The sequence below is a fragment of the Lonchura striata genome, chromosome 4 (assembly GCF_046129695.1).
Source record: "Lonchura striata isolate bLonStr1 chromosome 4, bLonStr1.mat, whole genome shotgun sequence".
NCBI classification, from domain to species: domain Eukaryota; kingdom Metazoa; phylum Chordata; class Aves; order Passeriformes; family Estrildidae; genus Lonchura; species Lonchura striata.
Window position 1 is genome coordinate 38,452,724 of NC_134606.1, and position 17,882 is coordinate 38,470,605.

Genomic DNA, 17,882 nt, shown 5'->3' on the forward strand with positions numbered 1-17,882 from the left:
CAAAAATTCATTATCCCAGATCATTAAAGCAAATAAAGATAAGAGACAATCACAAATCCCTCTAGAAATTAAAATTACTTTACCTTGGAGCATAGTACTCTGGTCAGCGGCCTAAACCACAAAAGTCAACATTGTTTTACTTTATTTTGGCAAGGGATTTTGAATGAGGTTGCAAATTCCCTACATGGATTGAGCTTGCAGAGCCCTTTGGATCCTTACCATATGGCCCTTCAAATCCCTTCCCTCCCTGGGACATGACTTGTTCTTTCTTCCAAATATACTGCTGTAGGTGTTGATTTATATAAATGGTAGGGGTTTGTACTTTCCAGCCCCTTTCCTGACAGGTTACTGGGGCCCAAGAACGGTCTATGAGTATATGAGCTTTCATTTGTGCCAGATGCAGAAAGGCAACAAGAAACCAAGGCAATGCTCTGTTGCAGTGACATTCTTTCTTTCACGATTTTTCATAGAGCAGCACAGAGGAAAGAAACAAAAACAATTTCTATTTCTGCTCCTTGTTTTTCTCATATGGAATGTGTTTGGAGAATTGTTTACCTGGGGTGATTTCTTGATTAGATTCTGGCGAAGATTGTTTGAGCCTGATAGCCAATCAGATCCACCTGTGTCTGGACTCTCACAAGAGAGTCACAAGTTGCGAGGGAGTTGGGGTAGTTTAAAAACGTAAGTATTAGTACTTTTAAAAAAATAGTTTTATTATTGCCTTTAAATAGTATATTAATGTATTATAGTATAGTTATAATACAGAAACCATTCAACCTTCTGAACTAGGGTCAGACATCATAATTTCTTCTCACCTGGTTTTACAATAATGCTCCACAGCTAAACCACATGAAGATTCTCTTCATTTTCTGCTTTGTAGGTTGGTCCCCTCCCTGTGCAGCAGGAAAAGAGGCTACATCAATCCCATTCACTTCTTTCATCCAGCACAATACAGGCACTGCTCTGCTTCTTTCTCTCCCAACCCCCTTCCAGGATAGCCAATAAACAAAGGCAATGTTGGAATGAGAAGTCCGCACCATTGCAACAGCGAAACGACAACTTCTCACCTTCCCATTAATAATGGTGGACTTCAAACAACACTCCTCACCTCAGACTCCTTCTTCCACATCACTGATACCCCAAGCCCACTCCAGTGCCCTGTCAACCTACAGCCAATAGCACTTGTATAAAAACTTATTTAAGGAACTGTAAGGGAATGGGATACAGGAGGTGAAGAGTTCCTCCAAACAAAAGGATGATTATTGTCTCAGTCAAGTCTATCTTTCACTTTGAGTCTACTCAGTGCATTTACAAGTGCCTTCTGCAAATGACTTGCCATATTTTTTACTTTAGGACTTAAAGGTTACACTAAATTTCAGAGATGCCTTATTTTAACTTTGATCTGTATGTTAAAAATATGTAGATAAATGGTGCTAAAGACTTGTCATTCCGGAAGGATGTTGGGTGATAAACTGCAAGGGTCAAAATCTGACCTGAACAACTGCAGAGCAGAACTTCATTACTTAAGCTGTACAGAGAGCTGAAAAGACCTGATTTCCTAGCAATTCCAAGAGACATAATGATTGACAGGAAGATAAATAAGGAAGCAGCGTTATAAGAAATATGGACTATCTTTGAATTTAGAGGAAATACGAAAAGCAGAAGGACCTTTTGCAGTCTAAGTGCAGGCTTAAGAATAAAAGGAGTAACATTAATAAATCTTCAGATTAAATAAATATTTAAGACAGGAGAAAAGCAAATTGCTAAATCATAAAGTGCTCTAAATTCAGATTAGAAAAGACTGCTCTTCAGATAAAAATATGTCTTCCTTGAAAACTGTACGCAAGTGAATTTGGAGGAAAGAAAGACTAGCTTGCAGAAAGAATATGTTTTTGCTTCTGGAGATACAAATGGATAAACTGTATTTCAGGAAAAAGGCAAAGTGAACTGATAAGTTGAAACATAGAAAATTAAAGGAAATATTCCTAAAATTTTGCCTGGAAGGAAAAAAAAATTTAAATCCAGCAACACCAAAACCCACATGACTGCTTTTATTTGCATTTATTAATTTACGTTTTTCAACATACAAGCAAAAAATTATTTTTACTTCTGATAGCAGCTTTAAAGACAAATGTGCAGTAATAGAAAGCACACAAAGTGTTTCTCTGTCCAGCATTTGTCAAAGAAAATGCCAAAGGAAAGCTGCTGGTGATTTATTTTAAAATAGATATGACAAATATGGAATCCAGTGAAAGGTGTTGCATGTCTTACTTCCATAGATGTCACAACAACTACATTATTCCATTTTTGTATGAGTGTCTATCTATTCTTAGACATGGTATGCCTTCTGAAGGAATAGTAAAAAATTCCAAAATTCCACATGCTCTTTGGGTTAAATCCATAAAGTAGTAAAAGCTAATAGCATTTCCGGAAAAAAATGTTGTATCTTTGTTATTTGTGTTTTTGCAGCATATAATCATTATTTCAAATCACTTTAGTTGTGGGAACAAATTTTCTTACACATTTTAATTAATGACTTGATACTATCCTCTTTGTTTTGGGTCCCATACAGGTATTTTGGAAAGAGTTGTAGGATGAAAAACAGACCTTGGAAAAACACAGATTGGCTGGATATGGCCATTAGGTCCTGCTATGTCATACAGCAATAAAGATACTCTAGAAGTCTTATGCTTATTAATAGCAATCATCAACTCTATAAATCAGACTAGACATTACCTATGTTTTTCACGTGATCCCAAATGAATGACACATGGTCCTGGCATAGGCCATGAGAAGAGTGCTACAGTCTGTAGATTTCATAAAAATAAGGTAAAAATCACTAAAAACATTCTGTACAGAACAAAAAAAAAGTGATAATAAAGTTTGTTTCAAAGCTGGAAAGGTTTGCTATTCATCCACCAATCTAAGTCACAGGCAGTTAGATTATATATTATGATCAATAGAAAAATGTGAAAAACAACAACATAAAAAGAAACCTCAATGAAATGCTTTTACCATTATAAATGTCCCTGAAGCTTTTGTGCAGTGCCTGGCCACTATTTCCATCTCCATTTTGCATGAAATGCACCCTTGGTGTAGAATTTAGAAGCCATCACTGCAGATGTCCTTGCCTTCCTTCTTCTCCCAGCTTTTGCTGCTGAGCATGTCTTACAGTATGGGATATCCCTTTGGTCAGCTGGGATCAGCTGTTCCAGCTGTGTCCCCTCTCAACCCCTGGTGCACCCCCAGCCTCCTCACTGGCTGGGTGGGGTGAGGAGTGGAAAAGGCCTTGACTCTGTGCAGGTCCTGCTTAGCAATAAGCATCCCTGTGTCATTAACACTTTCCAGAACAAATCCAAAAGACAGCTATGCTGAAGAAAATTAACTCTATTATAGCTAAACCCACCACAAACCTCTTCACATTTTTCTTAGCCTTGGTTTTGTCCTGCCATTCACATACTCTTTACAACAGAAGAGGTCCAGTATAAGAAAGTAAGGTCTTCTACTTTCCATTTCTTCTTGTATTCATTAGATTTCTCTCACCCCTGGATTAATTTGGCTTTTTTTTTTTTTCCTTACAAAAACCTGCGAAATATTATCTTTTTAACCTGTTCTTTATGTAATTTTTGCTTCTTCTTAGTGACTGGTGACTGAAAACTCTGTTTATCAGAGCCTTTATCTTACAAACAAGATAGTGAGACTGGTCATTTACAACTTGCATGGCTGTGTTCAAGGGCAGGGGCATGCTAGAGAATGAAATAGTAGTTGGTGAGCTTCTCTTGCACTGAAATATATATGAGACATGTAGGAATAGAATGAAAATTGCTGTGCTTTAATGAAATAAGAGAAGCCATCTAACTAACATAAAACTCACTCATACTCAGTCAATCCAACATATCCTCTTCAAAGCACTCACAATTTATTTGAGAGTCCATAAGGGAATAATCAAAAGAAACAATGTCACAAATTATGCCATGTTAGTCACTAAGATTTAGCTGAAATGAGTATAAACAGTGTCTCTCCCTTCATGCCTGATTAAAGAGCAGTTAACTCTGATTGTCTAGAAGAGAATTTCCCTCAAAAGAAATTTCCAGTGTGAAAGATGGAACCAACTTTTAAAAAGCATCTTGATAAATGATTTTCTGGGTGGGAATTCAGTCCAGTGAAGAAATATGACAAAATACAGAACAGGCAAGATGTGAATGTAGGCTGGGGTAACTGTAGGTCTCTTTCAGAACTCTACTGTTCATGCCAGGGATCCATTTCAAAATGCAATCCTGATGTTATTCTGCCATAAATTTTGCTACAAACTCTGTCTGATTTCCACTGTGTTTCTTACACTTCGAATAAATGAAGTGGGAAACAGAACAACAAATTCTGAAGTATTCCTCAGGTGACTTGTATCAGAACACAGTATTTAATGAAGTGCCATAACAGGCAACTGTAGTCCTTCTTTTTGGAAGGACATCAAGCACTGGGGATGCTGGCAATAGCATACATTTTTCAATTGAGCACTATTTCCAGAGACTATTTTTTTTTTCAATTGAAACAATCAATCTCACTTAGGATGCAAACAGCTGTTCTTCATTCAACAACTTCACACAGAATAAGGGATTTTAAAGGATATATTTGGTGTATTTTCTGCATTTGTATGAAAACTGCTATGGAAGATCATGACCAAAAGTAAAAATAAATAAAAAAAAGGTCTTCCTGTATGTGCAGAAGGAATAACACCACCGTATTTTATCACCACATTTCAGTTTTTCTGTTCTTCTTCAGTCATTCTACACTGTAGTCAAATCCTATTTCATGTTCAGGAGCTCCTCATGAAGGCACACTGTGACAGAGATTTTAAATAAAAGCAGTGAATTTGTGACTTCCCAGAAGAGACAGGATATATGCTGTTCTCAAGAAAAGGAAGAGAGGCAACTGCACATATGTAATCTTACTTTCTGACAAATGTCTTTGATCCTGGTTGACTTTGGTTAAGTACTCTCAGTATAAAGTAAACAAATTTAATCCAATTTCTATTTCTAAGTATTTATTTTTCCGTTATTTTCAGTGTGATACACTGAATCCAACAAATAATCCAAGGCTTTCTGGGTAAAAACCAGCAACTGCATGGATTGCCAACTGTCTTTTTGAGGGGAAACCTAACCATCCTCTATGCTGGTCTCCTCAGGAAAGGAGATCCTCAAAGTCCTTTTAGAAAGGCAAGCCCAACAGCCTTTCATTCCTAGTTCTGCCAAACCAACACTAAGAAAGACTTGGAATCAATGCTTTAAAAAAAAAAATAAATAAAATAATAAAAGTCTGATTTTTATTCATACAGCTATTTTAATTAGAATCAACATTTTCTCAAGGCTTCCTGAAACAAAAGTACTTTGAAAAGTTTTCAGCAGAACTTTTATTCTGGCTATACATAAACATAACACTAATATGCCATTTGCAATATGCCCATTGCAATTTGAGAGCCAGATTTTGTGTAAACAACATTGAGAACTGCCCCTCCCTGCTTGCATCTCTCCCTCACCACCATTAATAGGCATAATGGTGGGCTACCACACACTAAAAAAGCCAACAAAACAACTTCTTCCAATAATATAATGAATCAGCCCATATTTTAAACAGCTGTAAACTAAAATTAACACTAACATAATTTTATGTCCTACAGGGCAAACTGAATAAGAAAATTCAGGATTTATCTGCTCTAAAATATACATTTTAAAAAGTATTATGTCAATGGTGCAGTAATCTCAAGGAAGTTTCACATTAAGGCTAAAAATTAAGTTAATACTTTGACTACCTAGACATATTCCAAAGACATTTTATTCAATGTCTTCATAGTAACATTGCCTCTGCTGACATAATAACAAATAGAATTTTAAAGTAATTAATTAAATATCAAGAGGTAATATTTTCAGCTCTGTATGGTCTTCCTATATAGCATAGTCAAAGCTCTGGGTTTTAGTAATTAAAGCTGTTTGTCTCATGATGATCAGAAGAAATAGCAATAATGTAAGAAAGGCAAGCATATTAGTAAAGATATCTCCAAGAAGTCAGGTTTTGTCCATGCAGCTCTTCAGAACATCAATTCCGTAAAGGCATCTCAACAACTGTCAACACCTGCTATATATTAATATTCTACTTGAGAATTATTACTCAAGATGTCCAGGTTGCAGATGTGAGTCATTATTGCATTCTATCTATTGTTATAGAAGTGTTTTTGTCTTCAATAGCTACAGTTCTTTCAATTACAAAGGCATATTGTTATTACTATTAAATTAATTGAACATATAGCAAATGTTTTGCACAAATTTGAGCAGAGTTTCATAACTTAAAGGCACCTTTGGCTATTACTCTCTCCCCATGACAACATTCTCTATGATATGGCTCCTGACATTTAAGAGATGGGACTATCATCCCTGGGAAACTATTCTGTCTCTAGCACTAAAGAGGTCTCCTGACACTCAGCTTTAATACTGTATTGTTCCGATTAATTTTATATATTCTTGTAACATATATTCTTGTGCTCTAAACAATCTCATTCTGGTCCATGAATGACATGACATTTGTGAGCCAAAATGTCTTTTTCATCTTTCCTTTTTCACTTTAACTTCCCTTCATTGCATTTCATTGCGTAGACACTTATGTGACATCCCTAGAAAACATTACTATGGAAGGAGAGAAAGGTCATTGAGCATGCTCTGAAAGATTTTATATTCCTAATGATTATTAGCATTCCTGTATTTCAGATGTTGCTATCACACAGTAAAGACCCTCTAACCTACATGCATAAATTCAGGGATCCTTTCCAGTAGCTGCAACACAGAAGAATTATTACAACTGAAGGCCATTGAAGACATTCACATGCACAAAAAAAAAAACTTGTCATCTGCCTTTTTGTCTGTCATATCACTTAATCTTGCATCATTATGAGATTTGATAGGTTACAAATAAAACCCAAGGAAAACAATTTCAGAAATGTGATTCAAATAGAGAGATTTAAGCTTTGCTAATGTTTCCTTTTGCTATCCACCCAATAGCACTGTACCGTAAATATTTTTTGCCACTGCTATGTCTTTTCTTTGTGAACTCAGAATGAAAAACCAGGGGAAACAAGAACACTTTAACTTGCAAAACGTGTTTTTCCTTTGTTTTTTTTTTTTTTTAATCAGAGTTCATTAATCCCAATTCCACAAAACAATATTAAGCAGCTGCTTATTATTTTGATTAACTGAATTAAATCAAGCAAAGCAGCATTAAAATGTAGTCCCAAGAATACAATTTAGAGCAGAAAAACTTAATAGTGCTAGAGGGGAGAAAAACCCCTCAACCTGTAAAAGCTATAGCCCAGTGTTACCCCCTCTCACAAATGGGTAGTTACTCTAGACATACATCATTAGGAACCAAAGCATGCTATTTCTTAGATTGTCTTCAGTTCTCTGTTTGAAAATTTCACTAACCAATGCAATAAATCATCTAACTGTTCCCTAGGGAGATGAAAGCAATACATCAGAAAGCATTTTTTAAGAATATGAAGGATACATTGAAAAATAATATATCAGTAACAGTGCTGATTTTAGAGACTCCTTTTTTTCGATGTAATGTAGTTGTATCTGTGATAGCTTTATATTTTGCTTTTTCAGGCACTTTGTTCTGGCTCCTCATTCTTTTTTTATTTTTTTTGACTTACCAATTAATAACCGAATCATAATCAGCAATGATAAAATCAAAATCAGAGCAAGTCTCCGGTAAGGTTCTGCCAATCTGTATGATCAGGTATGTTAATGTGATATAAACCATCCCCTCCTATTATTCATTTGGATCCAATTTCAGACCTGAAGTCAAAGCAAAATTCTCCTCTGGTTACTGGCCAGGTCTATTTTAAGATTGAATACTTTCCTGAACTTGCATACACATATCAGGTGTCTAAACTCTGAGATTTGTAAATTTTGGCAGAACATAACCATTTAATTATAAAAGTTCCAGTGAGCCTCGGCAGTGACCGCTCTCTGTGGTGGTGCAGCACACAGGTAGTGCAGCACGCACACAGCCTGTGAGGTCAACAACAATTTCCTCTGTTAGAACAAATTAGGTGTGCCACTTGCCCCCTGACAGCTTAGCAAAAGTGCAAAACTGATTCCCCAGGTGGATAAAGCTTCCATCCAATGAATTTAATTTTCACAGTGGTTCAAAAGCAATCTGCTTTAAATGAAAAAGTAATGCTGCAATATTGTGTTAAGGATCTGATTTGGCTCTTACCCATGCTTAGGTCAACTTGCTATTTCATGGGTCTCACAGCAAGGCAATATTACTCAAATATGTTGTAGACTATAACAAAAGGTCAGCAAAGAACAGAATATCTGCTGTGTGTGCACCTACCTTGTTTTATTCACTTCAGCTTGACCTCCACAGCTTGTATGTAAGGCAACAATTTCAATGACTTTCACTCATGACTTTGATTCTTTTTGTCTCTTTTGCTTGTTTGGGAGGGTTTTTTAAGGACACAAGGAAAGATTCTCACAAGCATACCTTACCTTCCCTCTTACCTGAGTGTGATATTGATCACAGGATATGGTCTGCCACAGACTTAAATTCTCCAAGAACCTGTCAGCTATGAAGACCAGTACATTCCATCAAAATAACACTTTAAGATAAATTTAACATTAAAGAGTAATACTCAGCACATCAGAGGTTCTTTATGTAGTGAGAAGAAAACTTTATGATATTCTTCAGGAAAAGTAATTTAAATCCAGTGACTTTGCCACAGTCAAAAAAATGCTTGTGTCAAATAGGAAGCAGAACAAGTATCATCTTCATCCTGATGGGAATGTTGCCAGTAAATGCACTGTAACTAGACCACAAAGCTGGAACTATACATGTAGATAACCCATATTGCTTTTCACAATTTCAAGAATCAAAATAAATTCTTTTTTCATTATCTTCTTATTGTTAGGCTAGCTATAAGGCATACTTCCCCTATAAGGGAGGAGTTCATTGCATATGTCATTTTTCATTACATCAGGAAAAACCTCCTAGGACTTGTAAATAGCTGTGTTTTTAATAGCATCTTGATAGCACCATGAGGTACTGACTAGGATCATGGCCAGTGAGAAGATAGAACCCATATGGGTCCATTTATCAGCAAGATAATCATTAAGAACACCTTCTGCATTTTCACCGCTCTGAAGCATATGAGATCTACAAAGGAATAACCAATCAGAGAAGAAAAATCAAACTTTGTATTTAAAGTTATGGCAACTATTCTCTTCTGACTTCTACATATTCCATGTGAAAAAAATCCCAGCAATGTTCTGCTCAAAAGCAATACTTCAACATGGCCATAAAGAATCACCTTTCACAGGGTTTTGGAAATACACCATAATGTGTTGCCCTCAGTCCAACCTCTTCTCCATCCGCTCCTGCTGCACTATTTAATCTAGGACAGCGGGATTTATACAGGTACCTGTATGAATCAACAACAACAAAAGAAACCTTTCCAAAAAGTAATGATCTTGGCTCAACCCTGTGGTTATTAGAGCAATCCTGAGGGGAATAAGAAAGCCAAATTTAGAGAAAGGAAGGCTTTAGCAAACAGAGAGAGATAATATTGTGAGGAGATGAGAATAGAAAAGTGGAAAATAAGATAGCATGGGAACTTGCATTTGCTCTCAGCCTCAGAATTTCCCAGTTTTGGGATTTTTGATTTAAAAAAATGCCAGGGAGACACTGCTTCTGCTGCTGCTTGCTTTCCTTTCAGAAATTTAAGCATTGAAATTCCACCCAGCTAATAAATTATGTAACAACACCAAGAATACACATTTTATATTTTTAACTTCAGTAATATCTCTGCCTGAACTTTGTAGTAAAAGACCTTGGAGAAAATGTTTGTAGTTCATTTCTAGATCAAATAACCTGAAAAATGAGCCAAAAAGACACTGGAGCATAATTATAAAAACACAGATATTATAAGGTTTTTTGAACTTCACACACATCAGCTATCTAAAAAGAAAAATACTTATGAGTAATAACAGGGCTGTTAAAACAAGCAAAGAGACTATACAGACATTCAGTTTTTATTTTTATAAAAAAAGGTCAGATTTATTAGTGCCAATGTATGTTCATAGAAGGAAACAAAAACTAAGCTAATTTGAGTAGCAACTTACATCAAAGGATATCAAAATAATATTTCTTGTAAGTGAAACATAATACTTCATTTAAACTTGATTCTTGCAAACTAGAAGTCCTTGTTATCTGTCTATGAAGCCTTTAAAGAAAAGTTGCTACAGTCAAACAGGGTCCTGATAGAACTTGGCACATAAAGAAACAATTTCATATTCACCCATACAATACCTCTCACTCTCCTGGAGCACTCATTCATACAATACTTACAAAATGCATATACATTATGACTAGAGCCGTGTATGGCCTAAAGCACATAGAATATCTCAGTTCTAAATGTAACATATCTCTACATCAAAAGCAGCTCTCTGTATTTACAGGAGATGATCTCTCTCTGCCGATGGGGCTTTTGCTTGAAGATCCTTTTGTTAGCGTATGCTAAGATGCTCAAGATTTCAAATTATTTATCAAATTAGGAGTGTATCTACAGGAAGATCTGTCTGATTGTGTGCGAGGATTCTAAGGCAAAAATAGTAGTTGTTCCACAGGAATAGCACTGCCATTGGAACCCACTTTCCATCGGAGCAGTAATGCCTTCCTTCTCCAGATGCAGCCAGGTGTAGTGAGACATTCATGATCTGCAAACTGTTGGCTCAAAAGTCTAAAACTTCATGTTTTGTTGTTTGTTTTTTTTTTTTTAATGTTCATGGAATAGCACCATAGGAATTCACACTTGATATCAAAAAGATCCTGGGTCTGTTGTTTTGTTTTGCTTCACTATCATGGATAGTCTTACTCTTAGGAAAAAAACTAACAAAAACCTCTTTGGGAAACTTGTCTTTTGGACACTACTGCAGCTTCATTTCTGAGTAACTGAATCAGGCAAATAGCTCATTCACAAAAAAGTCTAAGGAAATAAAGCTTAGCAGTTGTTTCAAATGTACTGCTGAAAACAAATTCAGTAGGAGGAGTTTCGGATGATCCTTGACCATTTCTCCCTCTCATGGATATAGATTTTGATTCAGGACAGGTTTTTATTTCAGTCTCTTTCTATATTCAGTGCAAAATAAGAGCACATCATCAGAGATAGCTTACTTAACCAGTAAACCAAACATTTTTTAGATGCTTACACCATTAAAATTCAGTCACCTAGTGATTGGTCACTAGTGCTGACCAATGTAACAGTTCAGACTTCTCAGTCTTTAGTAAAACAAAATACTCTATAGATCAGTTACATTTCAGAAGTAGGATTTTCCAGTTTCAAAACACTAATAACCTGATATGACACGTGAATTTGTAAAAAATACAGAACAATGCAGGAAGGCCTTCTCATTTCTTATCTTCTTTCAAGTCCTTGTACACACTGTACGCAGGATTCAAAGTCAAAACAACTAGGTAGAAGGACAGTATTTTGAGTGTGGGACCTAAAAGAGCTTCTTTTCCTTCTAGACACCATACAATTGTCAGAAGGAAGAATAGTCTAGAGGGTAACTTCCCCTGAATGAAACTGATTGAATCCACACGCGGTTCTAGCAAATACTGGACCATGAACAAAAGCTTTTATATTCTCCTTGCATGCAAAGTCCTTTCACAAGCTCTGCAGAGACAGTCAAGTATGGAGCCTGCACATCGTTGTCTTGACTATTTCACTGGGGTAGGTGACTTTCTTCTTTTATTTTATTTCAGTCTCTGGTATTATAAGTCAGCATTTCAACTGAACTTCTGTTAAACATTTGTGCTAATAACTTCAGTTTAAAAGAAAATGGCATGCCTTCCTTCCTTTTCACTGTGCGTTCTTTCTCACTCTTCTTTTCTGGCATAGAGGTTCTTGTGTTATTTTTTGGTGTGCACACTATCTGGATATTTTATACTTCTGTATCGTATATGAAATCCTTTCTTGTTGATTGTATCATCAGTGTGAAAGTGAAGTAGAAGAGATTCTCCTGCTGAATAAATTTCTTCTGGTGGCTAAAATAAATTAATAAAAAGAAAAAATTATCTGTCCACTCTGTGTATTCATACACTATTATTTTCTTTATGAATATTTTGCTTTTCCTGCTACACTTCATCACATAATTACACTGTGCCTTATACAATGCCATCTGACATCAGACAGAATAGTTCAATCTCTTGTGCTCTCAGTTAAAGGTTAAGAATTTTAGAGGTAGACTAAGAAAATAACCTAAACTTCTAGTTTTTCTCTAGTTCTGCTGGAGAAAGTAAGTGACTGGGCAGGACCATATACAATATTCTAAATTTAGATGAACAACAGAGGCTAATACTATTTTCTATCTTATTCTTCACAGCCCTCACAATGTCCTGTTTTATTACTGAAGCACATTGATCAGAAGTAGCAGCTGCACTAGCAAATCCTCCTTCTAAAGCTGAGAAGGTGGTAGTATGTACTAACATATTTTCTTCCCACTCCAGTTTAAATAATTATGCTTTTTATTTTAAATAGCCTTTCTATTTAACTGTATCTATCCTATGTGGCATCTGAAGCCATTCATTTACATCTTATCAGAACCAAACCATCACCAAAATTCCACCCCAATCCCCCAAAAAAAGAAAATAACTCAGCCCATTTTCTGGTTAGCTGCCCTTTTACTTGTAAAATGTGGTAACTTACAAAGAAAAATATTGTTTTGTGTAAATTAGTAGATTTTAGGCTCAGTTGTAGCATTTCCCTTAGAATGCATCCCCTGCAGTTCAAATAGAAGTACCTTTTGTGCAGCATTAATTAGTGTTCAGAAATGCACTAAAAGGATTTAAGCCAGTTTACAGGTAACTTGTCTGAATGAGTGAGATGTTTGATCCATCCCAGAGGCTGAAAAAAGTGACACAAAATTACTTGAGCTCCTGTCATCTTATATAGTCTTTGAAGCCTTTTATCTAGGCAAAGAGTATTTGCACAAAAGTGTGCTTGCACTGGCACACATATAAAGAATTGAGGAAGACTTCTGGGATCATTACACCAGTTTTCACAAGGCAGGCAGCCCGCAGACCAGTGCAAGTCTAAAATGAGAAACAGGATACAGCATTTTCAGGGTGTCATCTGGCCAATTTCCTCCATGCCTCACAGTTAAAATGTGACACAATGCATAAAGGATTTCACAGTTTTCTTAAGGCCCATATTAATCACCTAATTTAGGAGCATTTTTTTTTTTTTTTCACGGAAATCAGACTTTAAAGTCAATAAGCATACTATAAATGCTTCCTAGCTGCCCCTCCTACTTTAAAATGTGGCTTTTTTCCAATTGAAAGAACATTAATGTATTAATATTCAACACTGGTGCATTTCCCTCTATGTAAGAAAAAAAGCTGCTAACTTTTCTTTGTGTGCTGATAAACACGCCACTCACTGCCAGCTACTTAAAGCTTAACATAACAATACTTTGGTCAAAAAATAGGTAAGAATATTTCAGGGGAATGATTGTACTACAAGCCTGCAAATTTATACATTAAAATCTGACACAGATAATCTAGTACCTTCACTATAAGGTGTAGTAACTGAATCTCATGACCCTTATTTTCCTCTGCCCTGCCTTTCTTCTTTTTGTAGAAATTAAAAATAGAAAGGTTTCTACCTATTTACTTACCCCAGATCCACAAAATCGACCAAGTCTCACTGCTGTCTTATCATGACCATCAAAAAGCTCCACATAATCATAGCCACAGTCTGCCTCTTCCTCAACCTCAAAAGTCTGGAACATTAACTCGACGCGAGCAGCACGCTCGGCCACCAGCAGCCAGTCGCAGTCTGCCTGAACCGGGTAATTGTTATCACCAAACTGAGCGTGTGAGTACAGGTCCTTGGGCTTGAGTTCAGCTTTCAAACGACCACCACACTCTAAATGGAGGGAAAAAAAGATGAAGCTTATTCGGTGCAAATTTGTGTTTTCTTTTCATAGATGCCCAGTCTCATTCAGGCTGTGTGCATTTTAATGTCACAAGCAGGTTAATCAAACAAGCTGAGAGAGAAGTACTACAGAGTGTGAATTTAATTCCATCATTCTGAGTTTTCTTATACAAATTCTCTTTTATAACTAGAGACACTTGGACACAGTTCATCATTTTCAGTTGAAAGATGAAGACAGGGAACACCAAAGGAATGTGGTTTAAGCAGTATGACAGTCTTTGAGTAGGACTGGAAAGATTCCTGTGGCCAGCAGTGGTGACTTCCACAGGAGGTAATGACACCATTTGCAAGTGATGAGGATGATCAGCTCCAGCACACTTGCAGTCAGTGACTGAGTGCAAAACTCTTTTGTTTCACAGTAGTGTCAGCTTAAACCATAATATGGCACCTGAAGAGGCAGCTCAATACTAAACACCACTGCAAAGCTTGCTTCCTTGCTTGCTATGTAGTACATGGGCAGGCATTTCTCTGCAAAAGAGTGGGCTGGAAGAAAGCTGCTGCTACCAGATAAAGTCCTGTAAGTGAAAGCCTACTCTTGAGGCAAGACTTGGACAGGACATCCGTGCCTTTTGTCAAAACCATTATTTTAGCATAAATCTCTATTTGTATGCAGTTGAAAAATGGATGTGGGGCTTTAGAGCATGTTTGTAACTGCTCAAAGAGTTCAGAATTTAAATATGAATTAGCTTTAGTGCATAGGTGAATAAGGTGTAAACCAAATAAGTAAAAATGTTATTAAAACCCAATGAAGAAGAGACAAAAATTGTACTTAAGAAAAAAATTCATTGTTTCCAAAATGTAACATATTTCCAAAAGGTGGGTGCAGACTTTTTTACTTTACATGTATGAAGAACTCAATGCAAACAGAATAATTTTGTTTTGGTTTCTCATCAAGAACAAATCACCTCTTACAGCACTTGATAAAAACATCAAGTGCAAATGAGCTTGAACAAAATATTACGACTCACAAGTTTAGATTTAATTTTTATAAATAAACATATAATTTTCTTTGCATTTAAATATATATAGATATTATTTTAGAGTAACCTGAAATGAAGAGCAAGATTCAAAGCTTTCTAAGCTTTGGTGAAGGGATACTGAATTTTACTTCACAGACTCCACCCACACTAAACATGACCAATTGCACTAGTATATTGCAAGGAGACACATTTCAGCTGATAGTTAATAATGGTAATGACCAAATCCTTACTCTTTAAAAAGAGTGGGTTTTTTCTTAATAGGGAAATGAAGGAATAAAACCAGGAAATATAAATTATGTAAGTAATCCATTATGCATGATCAGTTCAAATAGTTTTCTCTTAAAGAATAAAAAAGAGCACATCATAAAACATCAGCAAGATAGTTCAAACAGTTATTTCTCATTGATATTCTAATATACTGTTTTTTCTCCCTATTCTGAATTTCATTTGTGGGGTTTTTTGTTGTTGTTTTTGTTGTTGTTGAGGGGAGAAGGGGTTGTTTTGGGTTTATTGTTTGTTTTACTGGGCTCTTGCCAACATTAGGAACATCTCACTGCCTCAGACACCAAACAGCTGAAAAAAAAGAAAACATTTAATGAACTGTCTGCATTCTTTCCCTCTGTTTGCTACAGAGGGCATGAGCTTAAAGGAAAGTTGTAGCCATACAACCACAAAAAATGGCCATTCCTTTTCCCCTGCCCTTCTCTTACAGATTATAGCCTCATATTTTAGAATAGAAATTACAACCAAATTTTCAGTTTCATAAGAATTAAGGTGTAGTTTCAGAAGTCTACATCTAGCCTGCACTACGAGGCTCTGCCCTGGGACACGTGGGACAGGCACAGAACAGAGCAGAGCCACCCAGCACTGCTTGCTTAGCCCTGGTGCCACAGCTAACCCACTGTGGGTTCCACTGTGCAGGCACAGCTGCTCTGCTGGAGGCAGGGTGTTTGCTTCTGACCATAAGGAAATATGTCCAGCTTCTAAAACCATGGTGATCTCAAAGCTTCAGTGAAAAACTCTTTCTAGATTAGCTAAGGCACAAAAACCTCTCATGTTTCACGACCCTTCTGGGGACTTTGAGGCTTATTACAAACGTAACAAATCAAGCAGTAGTTTCCTGACTGTCTAACAAGCCAGACAGTTGGAAAAGCTTAAATCCACTCCATCTGAACTAATGAAACAAGATTATAAATTTGATTCAGCACTCCTATACTGAATTACCACAGCTATTTTGGGAGCAACACAAGCATCTAAACTTAGTGACATCTGAGATATCCAAATTGGTTTGAGATATCCTCCCAGCATTGACATATACAAATAGGACCTGTAGATCTGTTACCTCCTAGAGCAGTATCTGGAGGTCAGGCACCATAAATGAAGTAGTCCAGAAGAGAACTAGATGCCTGAGTTAGGGCAATCAGATCACTCCCTGAACAAAGATGCTTAATGTTCTGTCAGGAGCATTTTTATGAATTCCTCTTGGATGGGCTATGCCTTTTCTGAGGGGAAAATATGACAATCTCCTTCTAAAATTGGATTGCACTTTCAAAACAGCATTTTATAAGTTTTGCTCCACCCAAGGAAGCCTTTCCATACAGTTTATTTTTTAAGCTTTACTGTATTTGCTGCTACATTTTTATCCTGTTTTCTGAAATATTAAATGGAAATTTGGAAATTGGATAGCACTTCAAGCCAAAAAGTGTCATAGAAGGGAAATCATCATTGACAACATCTACTGGAATAATAAGGGGCCATTAAATCATGAAGATGCCAGGAATGCAGCAGCTCTGGGCACAGAATCCAGCTGCTCTTTCACTGCTGTTGTGTTACAGCAGCCCTTTCACTGAGTTCTGCCAACATGTTAGAAGTGACAGAAGCATCTTCCTCAGCACTCCCTGTCTGTCTGCACAGCTGTGCAGGATCAAACACAACTTGTCTACTTCCACTGCACACCATTCAACCAGTTTTTTTCTAGAAAAGATTAACTAAGGGAATATATCCTCTGCCCATACACTTGTTAGGTATCTGTTCATTCACATGTGCCCACAGCACAGAGGTAAAATTCTCACAGAATTCTCACAAGCATCTGTGTTTGGCTCAAGGCTGGAGGAGTAGACTGCAAGACCTGAGCTGTCCCTCATTCCAACACTACATGCCAGAGATGAGGGTTCATCTCAGGGAGCAGGCTGTGCAACAGCAGCTGACAGAAATAAATGTCCTTTCTTAAGGAAGTAAACTTTGTAGTTTTTTATAACATTCTTAAAAAACTGGGTAGATTTTATTTTTCGCAGTTTTTCAGAAAAGCACATGCTTGTCCATGCTACAGATGTTTTTATATTTAAGGCACATAAAACTCAGCAAGTCATAACAAAACTTGCAATCTTTAGAATTTAGGGAGTATGCATCTGAACTTTGTTAGCATACTTACTGCTCCAGTCCTGCAAACTGAAAGTGAGGACAATAAATGAAACAGCAGTTTTACAACACTTGTTCTAGCAAGAGTTCTGACCTTTAACTATATACCCTGAGGTAATTAGAAATGGGTAATTATTACTTCATTTTTGCATCTAAGGGAAAAAGTTACTGTAGTAGGGAAAGCAAAATATTGGATGCTTATAAAACAAGATTTTCCACAAGAATAACTGAGTTACAGGTAGCTAAACTATTCACTTTCAAGGCCCAGATCATAAAGATTTCATATACTGTTGTCTACTGTCTTTCTCTGAAAGGTAAATTAAACTAATAAAGATTTTTAATTACTTAGAACAAATCAGAAGGAATAAAAGGACAAAATGCCAGCATTGATATATATGAGGATTTTTTAGCTGAGCATTACACATCAACTTGATGGATAC

The 17,882-nt window shown here is 36.4% G+C and overlaps 1 protein-coding gene across 2 annotated transcripts in view; it reads right to left on the reverse strand.

Annotated features, from left to right (window-relative positions):
• Window positions 1–10,056: 10,056 nt before the first annotated feature.
• Window positions 10,057–17,882, reverse strand: part of TLL1 (tolloid like 1) — a 122,294-nt gene continuing 114,468 nt past the window's right edge. For both annotated transcript variants that reach the window (XM_021555681.2, XM_077782909.1), the window contains 2 exons: window positions 13,725–13,975; window positions 10,057–12,093 (listed from right to left, as the gene is read on the reverse strand). In XM_021555681.2, the coding sequence (XP_021411356.2) occupies window positions 11,959–12,093; window positions 13,725–13,975 (386 nt within the window). In that variant the 3' untranslated portion in view covers window positions 10,057–11,958. The remainder of the gene's footprint in view (window positions 12,094–13,724; window positions 13,976–17,882) is intronic.